Genomic DNA, 16,986 nt, shown 5'->3' on the forward strand with positions numbered 1-16,986 from the left:
AGGAGCAAGCGAACAAGAGCTAGCAGAGGTCGCGGCTCGCGGGTGGCGAGGCAATTTGGGCCACAGCCACGGGCGCCTCCAAAACCAAAAGGCGTCGTCCCGATCGAATCCGCCACGTCCGCATCGGCGACACGGCCCCGCAGGCAGGGCGCTGTCTCTCCGCCACAACCCCGGCGAGCCGAAGGCGAGAGCCGAGAGCGAGACCCCGGCCCCCTTCCCCGTCCACACGGCCGCGCACCTCCGTCCCCGCGCGTCGCCGCTATAAATACCTCCCCCGGCCTCCCATGCCAGACGCGTACTGACAGCCAAACCCATTGTGTTCGTCCGCCATTGCAGCGAAGCCCCTCGGATTGGTTCCTCGCCGCGGCGTCCGTGCATGAATCCTCCTGGCTCTGTTGCCGGCTCGCGCTCTCTGCTTTATTAATCTGATGATGGTGCCCAGCTGGAGCGGGTAAGCTGCTGCTCCTGTCTGCCGGTTCTGCGCGCGCGCGATCGAGCTTTGTTGATGGTCATCTAGCCACCAGCGAGAGGGGATCGATCGCATCGCTCCGCGAGATCGGAGGGAGAGACGGAACCGCGCGCTGAACCGAAGAACGCGCCCCACGGTGAGCCATCTGCTCTGTTCTGTTATTCCCGTGTTCAAAACCTGAAATAAGATTTATCTTCTCTTCATGCTGCATGCGCGGAATTTCTGGCATTTTGTTCTGTAACTCTGAACATTTTGCGCATTTTGTTTGTTGCGCTTGGAACGTATATGTCGTTCATTTGTTCTTCTTTTTTGAATGGTGGTGAGCATCGCTCTAGCTATCTAACCAAAAAGTGATGGCGAATGAAGAAAAGAGAGAGTGGTACAAAAACATTACATGTCTTGTTTTATGCAATCGTTTTCGACGGTATACTGGCATACTGCGCATTCCTGCCCTTTTTGTTGCGCAAACATCGAAGGATCACACTGATGCAAAGTTCAGAGGCTGCACAAGTTTGTATGTTCTGATGAAGCGAAACATCTTCACTTGAAAATCATTTTCTTCGTGGGATAATGACATAATTTACCTTGAGACAGACATGGTGAATTTGCCCCCTAGCGCATCCTTATTTCTTCAGAATAAACATCGTCAGCTCAATGGATCCTTTCTTGATCAATTTACTGCTTGAATAATGGTTTGCTAGTACCAACTACATGCCAAACCCTGACAATAGTGTTTATTTCTTTTTTTTAATATAAAAAACATTCCATGCATTGCATTTCTCTTTTTTCTTTTTGAAAAGCTTGCATCTCTCATTCCAGGCCCAGTAAGGCAGTAAGGCTTCAGTATCTGACATGCTCAACCCTTCGCACGGGTAACATGTGCAAGAAGAGCGTAACGATGTCGTCATAAGGTGCTTAGCTCTTGGGAGCCCCTAGAGCCGTTTGTGTTAGTGTTACTGCATATCTGGACAGTGATGGAGCATCATAAATTGGCTTCACCCGACAGTGTCACTAGATGATTCGGTGTCACGTTATGCATGCCACGTGCCCTGCCCTTTTGGATCTATCTGGATTTTATTTGCTTTAGCCAGAAATGTTAATGTTATCTTAGGTTCACCATAAAGTGTCTTTTTGTCCATCAACTACTGGCATGTCGGGCTTTCAGAAAAATTTGCCTTTATTCTTGATGGACTTGGTTGGCCTGCGCTTGAACAACTACGATGTGTCTTATGTCAACAATATCCATTTTCCTTGTCTCAGTACATGAGACGAGACTGAAAAATGCTCTTCAGTCAGAACAGCAGATTAGCCGACCTGTGAACTTTCTAACTGGTATTGTAAACTGATATATACCTACACTGAGTGATGATTCTCTGCAGTGTTAAGCTAACTATTCTTTTCAGTTACAGTTTCAGGTACTGAAACGCCAAAATGGTTAATTTCGGTAAGAGATTGATGGCAGACCAATTGGAGGAGTGGAGAGAGTAAGTTTCTTTGCTACTCTGTAAGTTAAGCAGGGTGCCATTGATCAGAATAGTTATTCTTTTGTTTTGTCGTTGCCAGATACTATATTAACTACAAGATGATGAAGAAAAAGGTAAAACAGTATATCCAGCAGACCCAAACTGGTGGAAAAAACCGTGAACAAGTTCTTAAGGAGTTTTCAAGGGTGCTCGATGACCAGGTAAAACTATATATTATTTTCTGATAGGTTCCTTTTAGCTTGAATTGCCGAAGCCTAAATGTCCATTCTTCAGTGCAAGTTGACATCTTACCAAAAACCTTCATATAAGCTTCTTTCTTGCAGATTGAAAAGATTGTTCTCTTTCTTCTGCAACAACAAGGTCATCTTGCTAGCAGGATCGAGGATTTGGGAGAACAGCGTGCCGCGCTTATGGAGCAACAGTCTGATTTATCCCAGATTTGCCAACTACGAGAGGCTTACAGGGAAGTTGGATATGATCTTGTGAAGCTCCTTAGGTTTCTTGATATCAATGCTACTGGCATCCGGAAAATACTTAAGAAGTTTGATAAGCGTTTTGGCTATAAGTTTACGGATTATTACGTCTCTACTCGGGCAAATCATCCTTATTCTCAGCTTCAGCAGATCTTCAAGCAAGTGGTAAATTCTAACGCTTCTCCCTCCTTTTTATCTGATATGGATCAATTTTCCTCCTATGATGCATTGGCGAATGCAGGGCGTCGTGGCCGTAGTTGGCGCTTTGTCACGCAACCTTGCATATCTGCAGGATAATCGAGGAAGTTTTTCATCCATCTATGATCATCCATCACTAACAATCAAGGTATCTAATTATTTTTTTTCTGTTCTAACCATATTGATGCATTCCCATATGGTTTGAATTCTAATATGGAACGTGTGCACCTTTTAATCTCCTATGCAGGACCCTGTCATAGAACAAATAAATCATTCAGTACAGAAACTCACGCACTCCACAAACTTCATGCAATTCTTAGGACAACACGCACTTATCGTTGCGGAGGATATGCATAGTGGCTCCGATCTTGTTGACGACCAGAGCTACCACTTCTTGTCACTACTGCTCAACTTAGTGAATACATTTCTGTATATGGTGAACACATATATCATCGTGCCAACTGCAGATGACTATTCAGTAAGCCTCGGCGCAGCAGCAACTGTCTGTGGTGTCATTATCGGATCAATGGCAGTTGCTCAAATCTTCTCGTCAGTATATTTCAGTGCCTGGTCGAATAAGTCATACTTCAGACCCCTCGTGTTCAGCAGCATCATGTTATTTCTGGGGAACCTGCTGTATGCTTTGGCGTATGATCTGAATTCCCTAACTGCTCTTATTGTTGGCCGGCTGCTGTGTGGGTTAGTTTCTCCTCTCTTGGTCTATTTATGTCCAAATCAAGTTTGATTTTTTTTGCTTCTCTTTAAGTTGCTGAGTATTACAGTGTTTGTGCTAGTTTAGGTATTGCAATATCAAACTGTTATTTAATCAAATTGGCAACATGATGTGCAGCTTGGGTTCTGCCAGAGCTGTGAACCGTCGGTACATCAGTGACTGCGTACCTCTGAAAACCAGGCTGCAGGCATCTGCTGGGTTTGTCAGTGCTAGCGCTCTTGGAATGGCATGCGGTCCTGCTCTTGCCGGTTTGCTGCAGACAAAATTTAGGATCTATGGGCTCACATTCAATCAGAACACCTTACCTGGGTGGGTCATGTGCCTTGCTTGGCTTGCATATTTGTTCTGGTTGTGGATTTCATTCAAAGAGCCGGGTCACATTGCTACAGAGAATTCTGTCAATACGCAGTCTTCTGATTCTGGTAAACATTTTACTCTGCCTTATTCATTAAAGAAAAAGAAGGGGCATAATTGGGATAGCTAAATAGACAAGTATACTCATGAGTGTCAACACAGTCATCTGATACTAGTAAACTATTTCCACTGCGTTCTGATAAATAGATAAGCATGGTCGTGATCAGAAAGCATATCCTCTGAACATCAGTTAAAGATAACTTATCAGACGAATTTTCTGCCAAAATAGCTCATCGAGTAAGTGGAAATTTGGAGGATGGCCTAGGACAGCCTTTGCTTCTGGATGCAAAGGATAGAGACGATGAGGATGTTGAGGACAATGACGACAATGAAGAAGATCCTGAAGAATCTCATAAACCCGCAACATCGCTTGCTGCAGCATACAGATTGCTAACGCCATCTGTGAAGGTTTCCATTATCTATCTTCTTCAGACGTTGCACTTGTATTGTCCTTACAATCATGGAGGCACAACACCACCCTGTTGATTGGATTATCAACTTCCCTGCGTTTCTTCTGTATTGACTTATACTCGATGTTTACAACTTATCAGGTTCAGTTACTGATCTACTTCATGCTCAAGTTTGCCATGGAAATTCTACTCTCGGAGTCAAGTGTTGTCACCACATTCTACTTCAACTGGACAACTAGTACTGTGGCAATCTTTTTAGCGGTTCTTGGACTGACAGTTCTTCCGGTTAATGTCATCGTCGGAAGCTATGTCACAAACTTGTTTCAGGACAGGTATTTGTTACTCCCCAACCTCTGGCCATTGCGTTGTTATTTCTAGGAAGAGTATTCATGTTTACTCTACCAGCTATTCTAATTATTTTCCACATATTTTTCTTGCTTAACTACTGAAGGCAAATTCTTGTGGCCTCTGAAATCATGGTGTTGATCGGCATAGTCATGAGCTTCTGTTTCACCCCACACTACTCCGTCCCACAATACGTCACGTCAGCTATCATCACGTTCGTATTCGCTGAGGTTCTCGAAGGTAAGTAGCGACTGCAGCCAACGCACCTGAACTCTGAAGCTGCCGTGCAGTGTTTCTGATATCACCATTCCACGCATTTCTGACCTCATGTGAGCAACGCGATGCAGGAGTCAACCTGTCGCTCCTCTCCCGCGTGATGTCGTCGAGGCTCTCCCGCGGGACCTACAACGGCGGGCTGCTCTCGACGGAGGCCGGCACGCTGGCCCGCGTCGCCGCGGACATGACGATCACCGCGGCCGGTAATCTGGGGCAGAGTCGCCTGCTGAATGCCACCCTGCTGCCCTCCTTGGTGATCTGCGTGTCCTCCATCGTCGCGACGTTCTGCACTTACAACTCGCTCTACTGATGGCCGAGGAACCGCCTCTCGTTTCGGTGAGCTGTGGAGCTGCTAGATCGCGTCTTGCAATGACGCTGTAAATTTCAGGTTGCTGCTGCTGCTGTAAGCTGCGAGTGGTTGTAACCATGCAGCAGTGAGCCTGCAGTGTTGCAACCTTGCATCTCACTCTACTGAAGCCTGCAGTGTTGCAACCTTGCAACAGTTGTAACTTGATATGGACTTGTTAAATAAATTGGCCTAGTGATCTAATTCTTCTAACACGAGAGATTATATTGGCTGCAAGTTTGGATTAAACGCAGCAAGTTCAGAATTTGTGTCAGAGATGTTCATCCAAAAAAAAAATTCTGTCAGAAATCAGACGTTCATTTGCCAAATTCCTTGAATGGTATGCAAGTTGCAGGGAAGAAAGATAGCACAATAACAGTATATTCGTTTGAAATTTGATCGAGACGGGAAGAAAAGGTTGCTGCGTGATACAACCAAGTGAAAGCCCACTGGTAGTTTTGCCGTTGGGTGGTTGAGGCCTTTCTTTCGTCACACATCACACTCATGGCATGCTCGCGCGGTCAAGCATGTAAACATCGAAGATTTATTTTGCAGGCCGTCAAAGTAGAGCATGCATCTGTTGCTGAAACGCAGTTTTTTTTTCCTTTGCAATCCTGTTGAACTGAACTGATCTGATTGCTGGGGCATTGCTATGGTCCAAAGGAATCATATGTTTCTCCGAGTCGCCTCTCATTCGCCTAGCAAGTACAGTAGCAGACAACTACGGAGCAGAGGCGATCATCTTATCCGAATCTGTCGAACAGTTTCAGGTGACACAAAGGCTGCGGACCAGGGACCACGGAGACGACCAAACGAGCCGGTGCGTCAACTCAAAGTGCACCAAAACTAACTACCAAACCATCCAAGGACAGCTTCTTCAGCAATCTCTGAGTGGTTGCTAGCTGCCAGGCCAGTATATAAGCACACCAAACTCTCTGTGTTGCCATCATCAAACTCGAAGTGCAACAGCTTCCAGGCGGTCCAATGGCTCCTGTCCTGATCTCAGCACAAGCAATGCCCGTGTTCACTGTCGCATGCTTCTTCGCGCTCTTGTGCATGGCTCAACAAGGTGATTTGATCTTCTTCTTCTTCTCTATTGATTCAGATGTCAAATTCAGAAGTTCTGCATCTGTGGTGTGTACATCGCGACTGATTCTTGTGATCGTGGGGTATATGTGTGTGGCAGTCCGAGCTGTGAGTGTGAACTACACCTTCATGAGGGAGGCGGTGAACGCGCCGCCGGTGGCATACTACGACTACATCATCATCGGCGGCGGCACGGCGGGTTGCCCGCTCGCCGCGACGCTGTCGCAGCGCTCGCGCGTGCTGCTCCTGGAGCGCGGCGGCTCGCCCTACGAGGACGGGCGCGTCCTGAGCATGCTCCACTTCTCGGACGTGCTGGCGGACACGTCGGCGTCGTCCCCGTCGCAGCGGTTCGTGTCGGAGGACGGCGTGATCAACTCCCGCCCGCGCGTGCTGGGCGGCGGCAGCTGCATCAACGCCGGGTTCTTCACGCGCGCCGGCGCCGGGTACGTCAGGGCCGCCGGGTGGGACCCCAGGGAGGTGCTGGCGGCGTACCGGTGGGTGGAGGACGTCGTGGCGTTCCAGCCGGCGCTGGGCCCGTGGCAGGCCGCCGTGCGGAGGGGCCTCCTGGAGACCGGCGTGCTGCCGGACAACGGCGTCACGTACGACCACATCCCCGGGACCAAGGTCGGCGGCTCCATCTTCGACGCCGACGGCCGGCGCCACACGGCGGCGGACTTGCTCCGGTACTCCAACCCCGACGGGATCGACCTGTTTCTCCGGGCCAGAGTGGCCAGGATCTTGTTCGGTTACAAAGGTGAGTGCGCGTCGAGCATGCATACCTGAATGTCGAAGCCGGTAAGCTTGTTATTCTGCAGTAAAAAAAACAATTTGCAGTGAGGCTGGTAAAGTGTAACGGTATTACCCGCCGCTTCTTTTTGTGGGTTGCCAACCGCGGCGCGATTCTTTTTGTTTACAGGGACCAAGCCGGTGGCGCGAGGCGTGGTGTACCGCGACGCGCAGGGCGGCACCCACGTGGCGTACCTGAACCGCGGCGGCGCCAACGAGGTGATCCTCTCGGCGGGAGCGCTGGGCAGCCCGCAGCAGCTGATGCTGAGCGGCATCGGCCCGGCCGACCACCTCCGGTCGCTCGGCATCGACGTCATCCTGGACCTGCCGGGCGTCGGGCAGGGCATGTCCGACAACCCCATGAACGCCATCTACGTGCCGTCGCCGTCGCCGGTGGAGGTGTCGCTGATCCAGGTGGTCGGCATCACCCGGTTCGGCAGCTACATCGAGGGCGCCAGCGGCGCCAACTGGAACAGCCACCCCTCCGGCACGCAGCCTCCTCCTCCCCGGAACTTCGGCATGTTCTCTCCGCAGACGGGGCAGCTCGCGACGGTGCCGCCGGCGCAGCGGACGCCGGAGGCCATCGCGCGCGCCGTGGAGGCCATGAGCCAGGTCCCCGACGCGGCGCTCCGGGGCGGGTTCATCCTGGAGAAGGTGCTGGGCCCGCAGTCCACGGGCAGCCTCGCGCTCCGCAACCTGGACCCCGACGACAACCCCTCGGTGCGGTTCAACTACTTCGCGCACCCCGACGACCTCCGCCGCTGCGTCGCCGGCATCTCGGCCATCGAGCGGGTGATCCGGTCCCGGGCCTTCTCCCGGTTCACGTACCCCAACTTCGCCTTCCCGGCCGCGCTCAACGTCACGGCCGACTTCCCCGTGAACACGCTGTACGGCGGCCGGCGCTTCGGCGGTGGCGGCGGCGGCGGCGACCCCAGGGCGCTCGAGCAGTTCTGCAGGGACACCGTGATGACCATCTGGCACTACCACGGCGGCTGCCAGGTCGGCCGCGTCGTGGACCGCGACTACAAGGTGCTCGGTGTCGAGGCCCTCCGCGTCATCGACGGCTCCACGTTCAACGCCTCGCCGGGCACCAACCCGCAGGCCACCGTCATGATGCTCGGCAGGTGCAGGCAGAAATCATCCCTCGCGTCTTTCTTACCCGTGATTCAGGGGGGTGTCACAATCTCACCGACGTGCGCTCATGCTCTTTGGTCTGGCAGGTACATGGGGGTGAAGCTCCTGAAAGAGAGGATGCTCGTGGAAGGGCCAGGCGTCTGACGATGGCTGCACGTCGTGCCGTTCTGCTATTAACCTTCAGGATTCTTTTAGCGATGATCCTACAAGTTAGTTATCGGACAAACCGATTGTAATAGATGAAAATTCCGTGCCAATTAGGCATTTAAATTGCTCGAAATGTGGAAATATATGGCATTTATAGCGTTCATTTGATGCTCTTCTTTAACACTATAGTACAATGAGTACACTAAACCTTCCGAGTTCAGAATCATCACACGCATTCTTCTAGCGAACATGTTTATGCAAACGAAAGGCCGCTTGTCAGTGAAGCTAACGGGCAACCTTGTCCCTGAATCTTATTATTGAGTGAGAACCGGGGATACAGTACTCCATATTTTTTGGGGAAAAGCTACAGTTCTCTACTACTGTACTCCTGTGTTTATGAGAGGCAAGATTTTTTTTTAGGGCAAATCAGAGAGCATTATTATATGAGAGGCAAGATCTGATCCGTGCTTGTCGGCACGAAGGCACACCAAGTAGCAGTCGTTTTCGCAGCCGACAGCGATGTGTCGGCTGTGTTTGGTTTGGGGTGTAAAATATTTCGCGAAATTTTTTTGCACTTTTGATCACTAATTTAGAGTATTAAATAAAGTCTAATTACAAAACCTCCACAACCCCGTGTAAATCGCGAGGCGAATCTAATGAGGTCTTTGACCATGCGATTAGAGGATGATTACTGTAGCAAATTATCAATTAATTACCGTCATTAGATTCGTCTAAAAAAGTTACACTTATCCCTTAAAAAGTTTTGCAAATAGACTTCATTTAGTACTCCATGCGGACATTCATTTTTTTTGTGTAAAGTTGATGCGACCCGTAACCAAACACAGCCAAAAAATTTTGTACTATAGGGTAAGACAGTGCTCTAACTTCTATGGTACATCAGCTAATCTGAAAAGGTCTGTTAGTCCGGTCTCAATAGATATTTCATGATATAATTATTTTGTTCAGAATCGGATAATTGTGCTACAGGAGTTTTATGGGGACGAAACTTCTCCTTAATTCTCCTTATAAATATCTTGTCAAATCAGTGAAATTGATTTTTATTGGGATGAAACTTCTCCGTATTTCTCCTTATAAATATCTTGTCAAATCAGCAAAATTGCTGCTGTGGCATAAAAATTAATGTTTATGAAACTCTTCATGAAATTTTCATTCAAACTGGTCTTATGTTGTTGTAGAACTTCGTTTGCTAATGCGGTGCATTAAGATCTCCGGAAGTTGCAAGGTAATCCATCAACTTTCGACACGGTTTCCCTGTCTTTTCCGAACCAGGATTCTTTCTAGGTGTCGTGTCGCGCTCTCTGTCGTTTCGGAGGCCCGGCCATGGTTTAAGTTCTGGTCCCAAGCTGATGCTTCAGAGGAAGTGCCTGATTTCAGAACCTTTCCGGTTTGGTTTGTAAATCCCTGTTCGGTACTGACAATGATATCGTTTCTTCAAGACCCGACCTAATTATTCGGAGACCTGTAAAGATCGTGGCTCCCAAGTCCCGGTTCGGATCTGAGACTCAAACCGTTCGATCGCAGAAGATTTCCTTCATGCTTCGGATAACACTGACCTGATCGGCGAAGTCTTATTAGTTTACGACTTGAGTGCAGTCAAGCACTGCAAAAAAAAATGCGAGCCTGATCAGAAAGAAAAATTGTCTTAAGAGGACAAGAACATGGCTGAAACAGACTGCATACCGTGCACGTTACCATGCCCGACTACCCACCAACGCCCAAAGATCCGATCACGCATGTGAGACCACGAGCGGCGCACACGATGACACGACTTCGGTACGGTCTAATGCCTCGCTGTCCTGTGGGTCCGCTGCTCTGCCGGGCCCAGTTGCTAGAGACTACAGGGCATCGCCGGCTCGCCGAGGCCCCAGACCAGTCGCCGCCCGATTCCGGCCACGAGGATCACCGATCACGTGGCCGGGCTCGGTTCCCCCCGTTCCCCGGGTTGCAGATAACGCAGATCTCGGACAAACCCCCCACGTCCTCGCTAATTCCGCCCGTTTGAAGTTAAATAAGCACCGCAAGCTCGCCCTCGCTGCCGTAATTTCAAAATAATCTCGCCCTCACTGCCAGATCTTTCAGCAGCGCTGCTGCAGCCTCATGAAACGAAAAATTGAAAGGGAAATTTTGATTCGAATCACTTCGCCGCGGTGAAAGTTCGTAAAAGTGGCTTCGCTCTCCATCAGAGTTTGTGTGTCGTGCAGTGACTGTTCTGTTCTGCACCTGTCGGTGGGACGCCGTTCTGTTCTGTCCGAGATCATGCGAGGGCGAAGCACGATCTGCCCGCCCAGCGCCAGCCGACGACCCCCCACCTCTTGTTTGGGTTAAAATGGTTTTAATGGATTAGATTTTGATATAGATTGTATTCGGATGGAATCAAATACGTTATATTATCTAATAGGGTGGGGTAGAGTGGGTTCTATGTAAATATAGATTGGAGTGGATTGGTGTAGGCTGAAATGGATTCTTGATGCAAAACAGTACGATTATATATAAAAATCGGTCCATAAGAGCCGGACCTTAAAAATAAAATCGCGCATTCACATTCTAAAATTTTATCAAAATTGACTGAAATTTGTTGGTAATGATTCAGTATGACTAGCAGCTACTCTATGCAAAACAACATGGCTAGAATTACACGTGGGTCCCACGTCAAGAGCCGGACCCTAGAAATAAAACCTTGCATTCACACTATAAAATTTTATCAAACTTGACTGACATTTATTGTAGATGACTCAGTATGACTAGGAGCTACTCTGTGCAAAGCAGCGTGGCTTGAATTACACGTAGATCCCACATCAAGAGCCGGACCCGAAAAATAAAACATCGTGTTCACACTATAAAATTTTATCGAAATTAACTAAAATTTGTTGGAGATGTCTCGGTATGACTAGCCGCTACTATGTGCAAAGCAGCGTGGCTAGAATTACACGTGGATCCCATGTCAAGAGCCGGACCCTAGAAATAAAACCTCGCGTTCACACTATAAAATTTTATCGAAATTGACTAAAATTTATTGGAGATGACTCGGTATGACTAGCAGCTACTTTGTGCAAACCAGTATGGCTAGAATTATACGTGGGTTCCACATCAAGAGCCGGATCCTAAAAATAAAACATCGTGTTCACACTATAAAAATTTATCGAAATTGACTCAAATTTATTGGAGATGACTCGGTATAACTGACAGCTACTCTGTGCAAAACTGTTTGGTAAAATCTACACTATAATTTGTTTTTTAGAAAATGAGTTTTTATTAGATTGTAACCATAGTTTGGCTAATAGTTTATTATATCGTGAGCTGAAATATTTGGATTGGATTAATTTATGGTGGTGATGGTTTAGAATAGTGTAGATAATATTAATTTTTTAATAAAAATAAATTAGTGTGAGTATAGTTTGGTTTGCAAGCCATTTACATTTACAGGGTGACTCCGGGCTCCCAGAGGGCCAGAGGCCCGAGGCCCCCAATCGCCCCGGGACCGACAGCATCAGCTCACCCTCAGTATTAAAATGCCGGTCTCCCTCTGATCCTCCTCACCCTGGCGCCTGCTCAGCTCAGCTCACCCTCGCTCGCCACCACTCCGCCTCTGCTCCCCGCGCCGCCGCCCCCCCTCGCCCGGATCTCACCATGGGCGTCGCCACCAACGGCTCGGCGGCGGGGCAGGCGCCCGCGCCGGCGCTCAAGTTCCTCATCTACGGCCGCACGGGCTGGATTGGGGGGCTGCTGGGCGGCCTCTGCGCGGCGCGCGGGATCCCTTTCGCCTACGGCGCCGGGCGGCTCGAGAACCGCGCGCAGCTGGAGGCCGACATCGACGCCGCAGCGCCCACGCACGTGTTCAACGCCGCGGGCGTCACGGGCCGCCCCAACGTCGACTGGTGCGAGGCGCACCGCGCCGAGACCGTCCGCGCCAACGTCGTGGGCACGCTCACGCTCGCCGACGTCTGCCGCGGCCGCGGGCTCGTGCTCATCAACTACGCCACTGGCTGCATCTTCGAGTACGACGACGCGCACCCGCTCGGCTCCGGGGTCGGCTTCAAGGAGGAGGACACGCCCAACTTCGTCGGATCATTCTACTCCAAAACCAAGGCCATGGTATGCAACTTCGAGTACTACGCTCCCTCTCCTTTTCTTGCTTTGCGGTAGCTTTACATTCTCAAGTTTATCTACAAATGGAAAAGTACAGATAAATTGGTTCCGTTCTTATATTAAGCCTTATCTTAACCAAACTCTGGGATGGTCCTCGTGATGATCATAGTGCCAAAATGGGGCCGTCACACTTGTTTAGTTTTCAGTGTTGGCTGGAGTTCAATTAGTGTGCACTTATTATGCTTTAGGTTGCTGTCACGTGGATCTGGCATAGACTGTACTAGAAGATACATGCATGATATTGTACATCTTGGTCAGCGTAATGGCTGATTCATTGCGTTGCCCTCCAGCTTTGGTTGACTTGAGGAAAACAATAGTTCATTTCCGAAGGCAACCTGCGACAATGTTTGGATCAGTCTGTGAATATGTGCGTTAGCCTCCGTTTTGACTTCACAGATCAGTCTGATCCAGTATTCACCATTCATCCTAATTAGCTAAATGTTTGGATCCTTCCATGGTGCTCCATGTTTGTGTTTGCACCCAATCATTGGCGGAGTATGGGAAAGGAGAAGAGTAAAATGCATGAATGGCCATTATACTTGTTTGCGAGTTTCAGTTTGGCCATCATATTTTGAAAAGTGCAGATCGTGGCCACTAAAGTCGCTTGATGCTATTGATACGGCCATTACCTCTCTAGCCATACGTATTTGGATGACATAGCGTCCAATTGTTTTTGCTAATTACTCCCTCTCATTTGAGTTATTTTGAGCCAAAAATACCCGTGAGTCAAAAATACCCGCTTCCTCATATTCTTCTTCTGATTCTCCCCACCCTTCTCCGCTGACCACGCAGCTGGCCTGCTGCGAATCTCCACCATCAGCACTGCTGCTCTCCGTTGCTCGCTGTAATTCTTCACTGCTCGGCTGCTCGCCGCTGCTCTCAGCCACTCGTATCATCGATTTGGGTTGCCCCGTCGCTGTTCTCCCCCACCAGCGCCTCGATCTGCATGCTACTGCTCTCTCCTGCCACCCCTCTTGTCCACACACGTACCACCTATCTCTCCTCTATGCTCTGCCACCGCCGCCATAATGCTCCACCATATAGATCATCATCTCTACCATTTAGATCATAGTCACTGTCCGGAACGAAGGTTGAATGCCCCTCGATCCACATGTTGCCCAGCATCGTTGTTTTCCTGTCGTTGGGTTCTCTCCAATTGACGCAGCCGCCAACGTAAATTACAATTGTTCCGATCTTATCCAATCCGTATAATAGAGAACAGGGGCTAACTATATGATGTCTCAAATAGCTGAGATGCGAGGGAGCAATTTGCAAAAAAAGAACTCCATATTGGATGCCACATTATCCAAATACGTATGGCTCGAGAGATAATGGCCGTATCGATAGAGTCAAGCGACTTTAATGGCCATGATTTGCTCTTTTCAAAATATGATGGCCAAACTGAAACAGGCAAACAAGTATAATGACCATACATGCATTTTACTCAAAGGAGAAATTTTGTTTCATTTTGATCAAGTGAACTTATAGATTCCTTGATTTCAATGCAGATGGTCACCTCAAGATATACTACCATGTTATAATAATTCAAATATCTATGAGGCTGACCTTTACTCTGGAGGAAAACTCTATAACCTGAATAGACACAGCAACCAAAAACTGAAAGAGATCTGTATAGGTTGAACAAGTAAGCATCTTAGGTGCAGCACTAGTAATTGACATTTTGTCTGTTTGAAACATCAGTAATTGGAGACACGTTGCTACATTTTTTGTTTGCATTGCATATGGTGCGTTTCTCTGCAAGCTACACCTCGTCTTATTTTAGGATGATTCCTTTTATTTTTCTCGAACTGTAATTTCTTGCCAAACAGTGGCTTGACTAATGATATGGCACCTGCATCTTGTGCCTAACATCCATGGCTTGCCACTAAGAAGTTGTTTGCTGGGTTTAGAGTGGAGTTTGCACGATATGATCTTATCAGTTCCTGCAGAATTTTAAGGACATCCTGGAGAATATTGATTTAAAAAATTTTCTAAAACGCGTTGTGACTGCTGACACCCAAAGCTAATGCAATATGATAGTATTCTGATAATAATCTTACTGGATAATGGTAGTGTATTTCACCCCAAGCAGATAGTTAAAAGTAAAAGTTTGAAATGCTATAGATTGGAAATGACAATTATAAATAAACACAATGAATATTTTTGTAGGATGAAATTGCCTAAAATTGTATTAAGAGATGTACTGTTGTGGTACTGTGAAACACAAGGATTACTATCCAAAACTTTGTTTTTACATTTTGCTTCAGACTTAGATGATCGAATAAGCACTGAAGTTTGCTTAATTTTACAAGGATATGCATTTTGTCTTTCACTTGATGATAGAAATTTTAGATAGATACAGAATACTGGGTGGTATATAACTAGTGCTCCCTTATCCTTGTTCAGCACACTTTACCCATTTGATGTTTTGAGTAAGAAACTAGACCTCTGATTGATTTTGTACTAATGCTGGCATATTACCATGGTACTGTATTTCATGTTAGTTTCTATTTTCTGATTTGAACGTTAGAGCAGTTATTCCATCCATGGTGAACCTAACATTTATTTTCATAGGTTGAGGAACTGCTCAAGAACTACGAGAATGTATGCACCCTTCGTGTAAGGATGCCTATTTCATCAGATCTCTCCAATCCTCGCAATTTCATTACCAAAATCACCAGATACGAGAAGGTTGTCAACATCCCGAATTCAATGACAATACTGGATGAACTTCTTCCCATCTCAATCGAAATGGCGAAGAGAAACCTGACTGGAATATGGAATTTCACAAATCCTGGTGTGGTGAGCCACAACGAGATACTAGAGATGTACAGAGACTACATCGACCCAAGCTTCTCTTGGAAAAACTTCAATCTGGAAGAGCAAGCAAAGGTCATAGTGGCACCGAGGAGCAACAATGAGCTTGACCAAACTAAGTTGAAGAATGAGTTCCCGGAGCTTTTGTCCATCAAGGAGTCGCTGATCAAATACGTTTTCGAGCCAAATCGGAAGACGTCCAAGGCTTGAGAAATGGTGCTGTGTTATGTTGGTGCTAGTTATTCCATCTGAAATGACATTTTTCTCTATGGCGATCATCAATAAGCACGCACCCTGTTTCGTGTGCATTGTATTTGAAGCAGATATGTTTCTCATAGGATGTGTCATGCCATACTCCTTGTTACGTTCAGATTATTATACGGAGAAACACAAGGTGTAATCTAGCTCAACATTCCTCCTTGGCTATTATCAATAAGATGGGAATGAGCCGTGGAGCTTTTTTCATCAAAAAAACCGAGGAGCTTCCTCTGTTGTGCCAAATGATTCTAGTTGACGATAGTTCAATTGCAAACTTCCTCGCAATTTTGGCTGCACAACTGCATCTCCTAAGTAATCTTGCACACGGAAATCTTGCATGTTTGGTTTTTTCGCAAAAAAAAATCACGAATGAATTTTGTATGCATGGCGTATTAAATAAAATCTATTTGCAAAAAAATTTTACAGATAGGTGCAACTTGGCGAGCCGAATCTAATGAGCCTAATTAATTTATGATCAATCACACTAATGCTAGTAATCATCCTCTAATCTCGTGGTCAAACATCTCATTAGTTACAGTACTGTACAGTACCCATGGTTGTAGATGTAGTTTTTTAGTCTCAATTTGGTTGCTGGGACTTTTCTATAAGTCCCTGAGACTTATAGGACTTAGACCATGTTTGGTTTCTGAGACTTTTCTATAAGTCCCTGAGACTTGACTTGGACCCTTTTTGGTTGTTTGGACTTTTCTATAAGTCCATGGGATTTATGGGATTTAAAAACCAAATAGGAGGGACTTTTTGGTGCTAGGGACTAAAACTAGAGAAGACTCTCTTGAGGAGTTTTTTGAGACTTTTAGTCTATATGAGGCCTACTATTACACCCCTACTCTTAGTCCCCACCTTTTGGATGCATGCATATTAGAGGTAATATGGTACTTTGTGCACTCATTTAATGACTTATAGTCTCTTTTATTCCTTGGAACCAAACTTGGAACCAAACAGGTACTGAATAAAGTTTTTATTCTATGTACTAAAATTAGTAGGGATGTTTGGCAACCAAACACCACCTTAAAAACAAAACTGGAGGGACTTTTTAGGGATTTTTTGGTGCCACGGACTAAAATTAAAGAAGACCCTCTTGAGTAGCTTTTTGGGACTTTAATCTACATGAGGCGTACTATTCCACCCCTACCTCTGGTCCACACCTCTTGAATGCATGCATATTAGTGGTAATATGATACTTTGTGCACTAATTAATGACTTTTAGTCCCTGAAACCAAACAGGTAGGAAGTAAAGTTTTTAGTCTATGGACTAAAATTAGTCTAAGAACTTTTGAGAACCAAACACCACCTTAGTGGTTAAAGTTGTGAAAAGTTTTCGCGAAATATTTTTTGGCACCTATCAGCGTAATGAGAACGGGTCCCATCATCCCGGATTCATGCGCGATTAAGAAAGCCGGCGACGTCAGCCGAGCGCAGCTG

General features: G+C 47.0%; 3 protein-coding genes across 4 annotated transcripts; all 3 read left to right on the forward strand.

The window, feature by feature from the left end:
• The first annotated feature begins 285 nt into the window (after positions 1 to 285).
• Positions 286 to 5,361, forward strand: LOC120656796 (SPX domain-containing membrane protein OsI_08463-like). 2 transcript variants are annotated; one of them, XM_039934977.1, is made up of 11 exons: positions 286 to 605; positions 1,873 to 1,953; positions 2,033 to 2,153; positions 2,277 to 2,591; positions 2,668 to 2,772; positions 2,872 to 3,323; positions 3,475 to 3,779; positions 4,001 to 4,179; positions 4,323 to 4,513; positions 4,633 to 4,766; positions 4,874 to 5,361. In XM_039934977.1, exons 2-11 carry the CDS (start codon positions 1,901 to 1,903, stop codon positions 5,110 to 5,112), a joined length of 2,094 nt encoding a protein of 697 aa, XP_039790911.1. In that variant the 5' UTR covers positions 286 to 605; positions 1,873 to 1,900; the 3' UTR covers positions 5,113 to 5,361. The 2 variants fall into 2 exon arrangements, with proteins under 2 accessions (XP_039790911.1, XP_039790912.1); XM_039934978.1 differs by having other exon boundaries at positions 1,879 to 1,953.
• A 960-nt stretch (positions 5,362 to 6,321) lies between these two features.
• On the forward strand, positions 6,322 to 8,464 carry LOC120656799 (protein HOTHEAD-like). Its single transcript, XM_039934979.1, has 3 exons — positions 6,322 to 6,994; positions 7,151 to 8,144; positions 8,241 to 8,464. The coding sequence occupies exons 1-3, from the start codon at positions 6,322 to 6,324 to the stop codon at positions 8,296 to 8,298; spliced, it is 1,725 nt and encodes a 574-aa protein (XP_039790913.1). The 3' UTR covers positions 8,299 to 8,464.
• Positions 8,465 to 11,849: 3,385 nt separating this feature from the next.
• On the forward strand, positions 11,850 to 15,759 carry LOC120656800 (bifunctional dTDP-4-dehydrorhamnose 3,5-epimerase/dTDP-4-dehydrorhamnose reductase-like). Its single transcript, XM_039934980.1, has 2 exons — positions 11,850 to 12,414; positions 15,043 to 15,759. The coding sequence occupies exons 1-2, from the start codon at positions 11,950 to 11,952 to the stop codon at positions 15,493 to 15,495; spliced, it is 918 nt and encodes a 305-aa protein (XP_039790914.1). The 5' UTR covers positions 11,850 to 11,949; the 3' UTR covers positions 15,496 to 15,759.
• The last annotated feature ends 1,227 nt before the right edge of the window (positions 15,760 to 16,986 follow it).

This window comes from Panicum virgatum, chromosome 1N, assembly GCF_016808335.1.
Source record: "Panicum virgatum strain AP13 chromosome 1N, P.virgatum_v5, whole genome shotgun sequence".
In the NCBI taxonomy this organism is placed as follows: Eukaryota; Viridiplantae; Streptophyta; class Magnoliopsida; order Poales; family Poaceae; genus Panicum; species Panicum virgatum.

Excerpts from the sequence above, each read along its gene's own strand:
- LOC120656796 (XM_039934977.1), top strand. The coding sequence starts at position 1,901 with ATGGTTAATTTCGGTAAGAGATTGATGGCAGACCAATTGGAGGAGTGG. Across the intron at positions 2,154-2,276 it reads CAAGGGTGCTCGATGACCAG|ATTGAAAAGATTGTTCTCTT; the intron begins GTAAAACTATAT and ends TCTTTCTTGCAG. Across the intron at positions 4,514-4,632 it reads ACAAACTTGTTTCAGGACAG|GCAAATTCTTGTGGCCTCTG; the intron begins GTATTTGTTACT and ends TAACTACTGAAG.
- LOC120656799 (XM_039934979.1), top strand. The coding sequence starts at position 6,322 with ATGTGTGTGGCAGTCCGAGCTGTGAGTGTGAACTACACCTTCATGAGG. Across the intron at positions 6,995-7,150 it reads GTTCGGTTACAAAGGTGAGT|GGACCAAGCCGGTGGCGCGA; the intron begins GCGCGTCGAGCA and ends TTTTGTTTACAG. Across the intron at positions 8,145-8,240 it reads ACCGTCATGATGCTCGGCAG|GTACATGGGGGTGAAGCTCC; the intron begins GTGCAGGCAGAA and ends TTGGTCTGGCAG.
- LOC120656800 (XM_039934980.1), top strand. The coding sequence starts at position 11,950 with ATGGGCGTCGCCACCAACGGCTCGGCGGCGGGGCAGGCGCCCGCGCCG. Across the intron at positions 12,415-15,042 it reads ACTCCAAAACCAAGGCCATG|GTTGAGGAACTGCTCAAGAA; the intron begins GTATGCAACTTC and ends TTATTTTCATAG.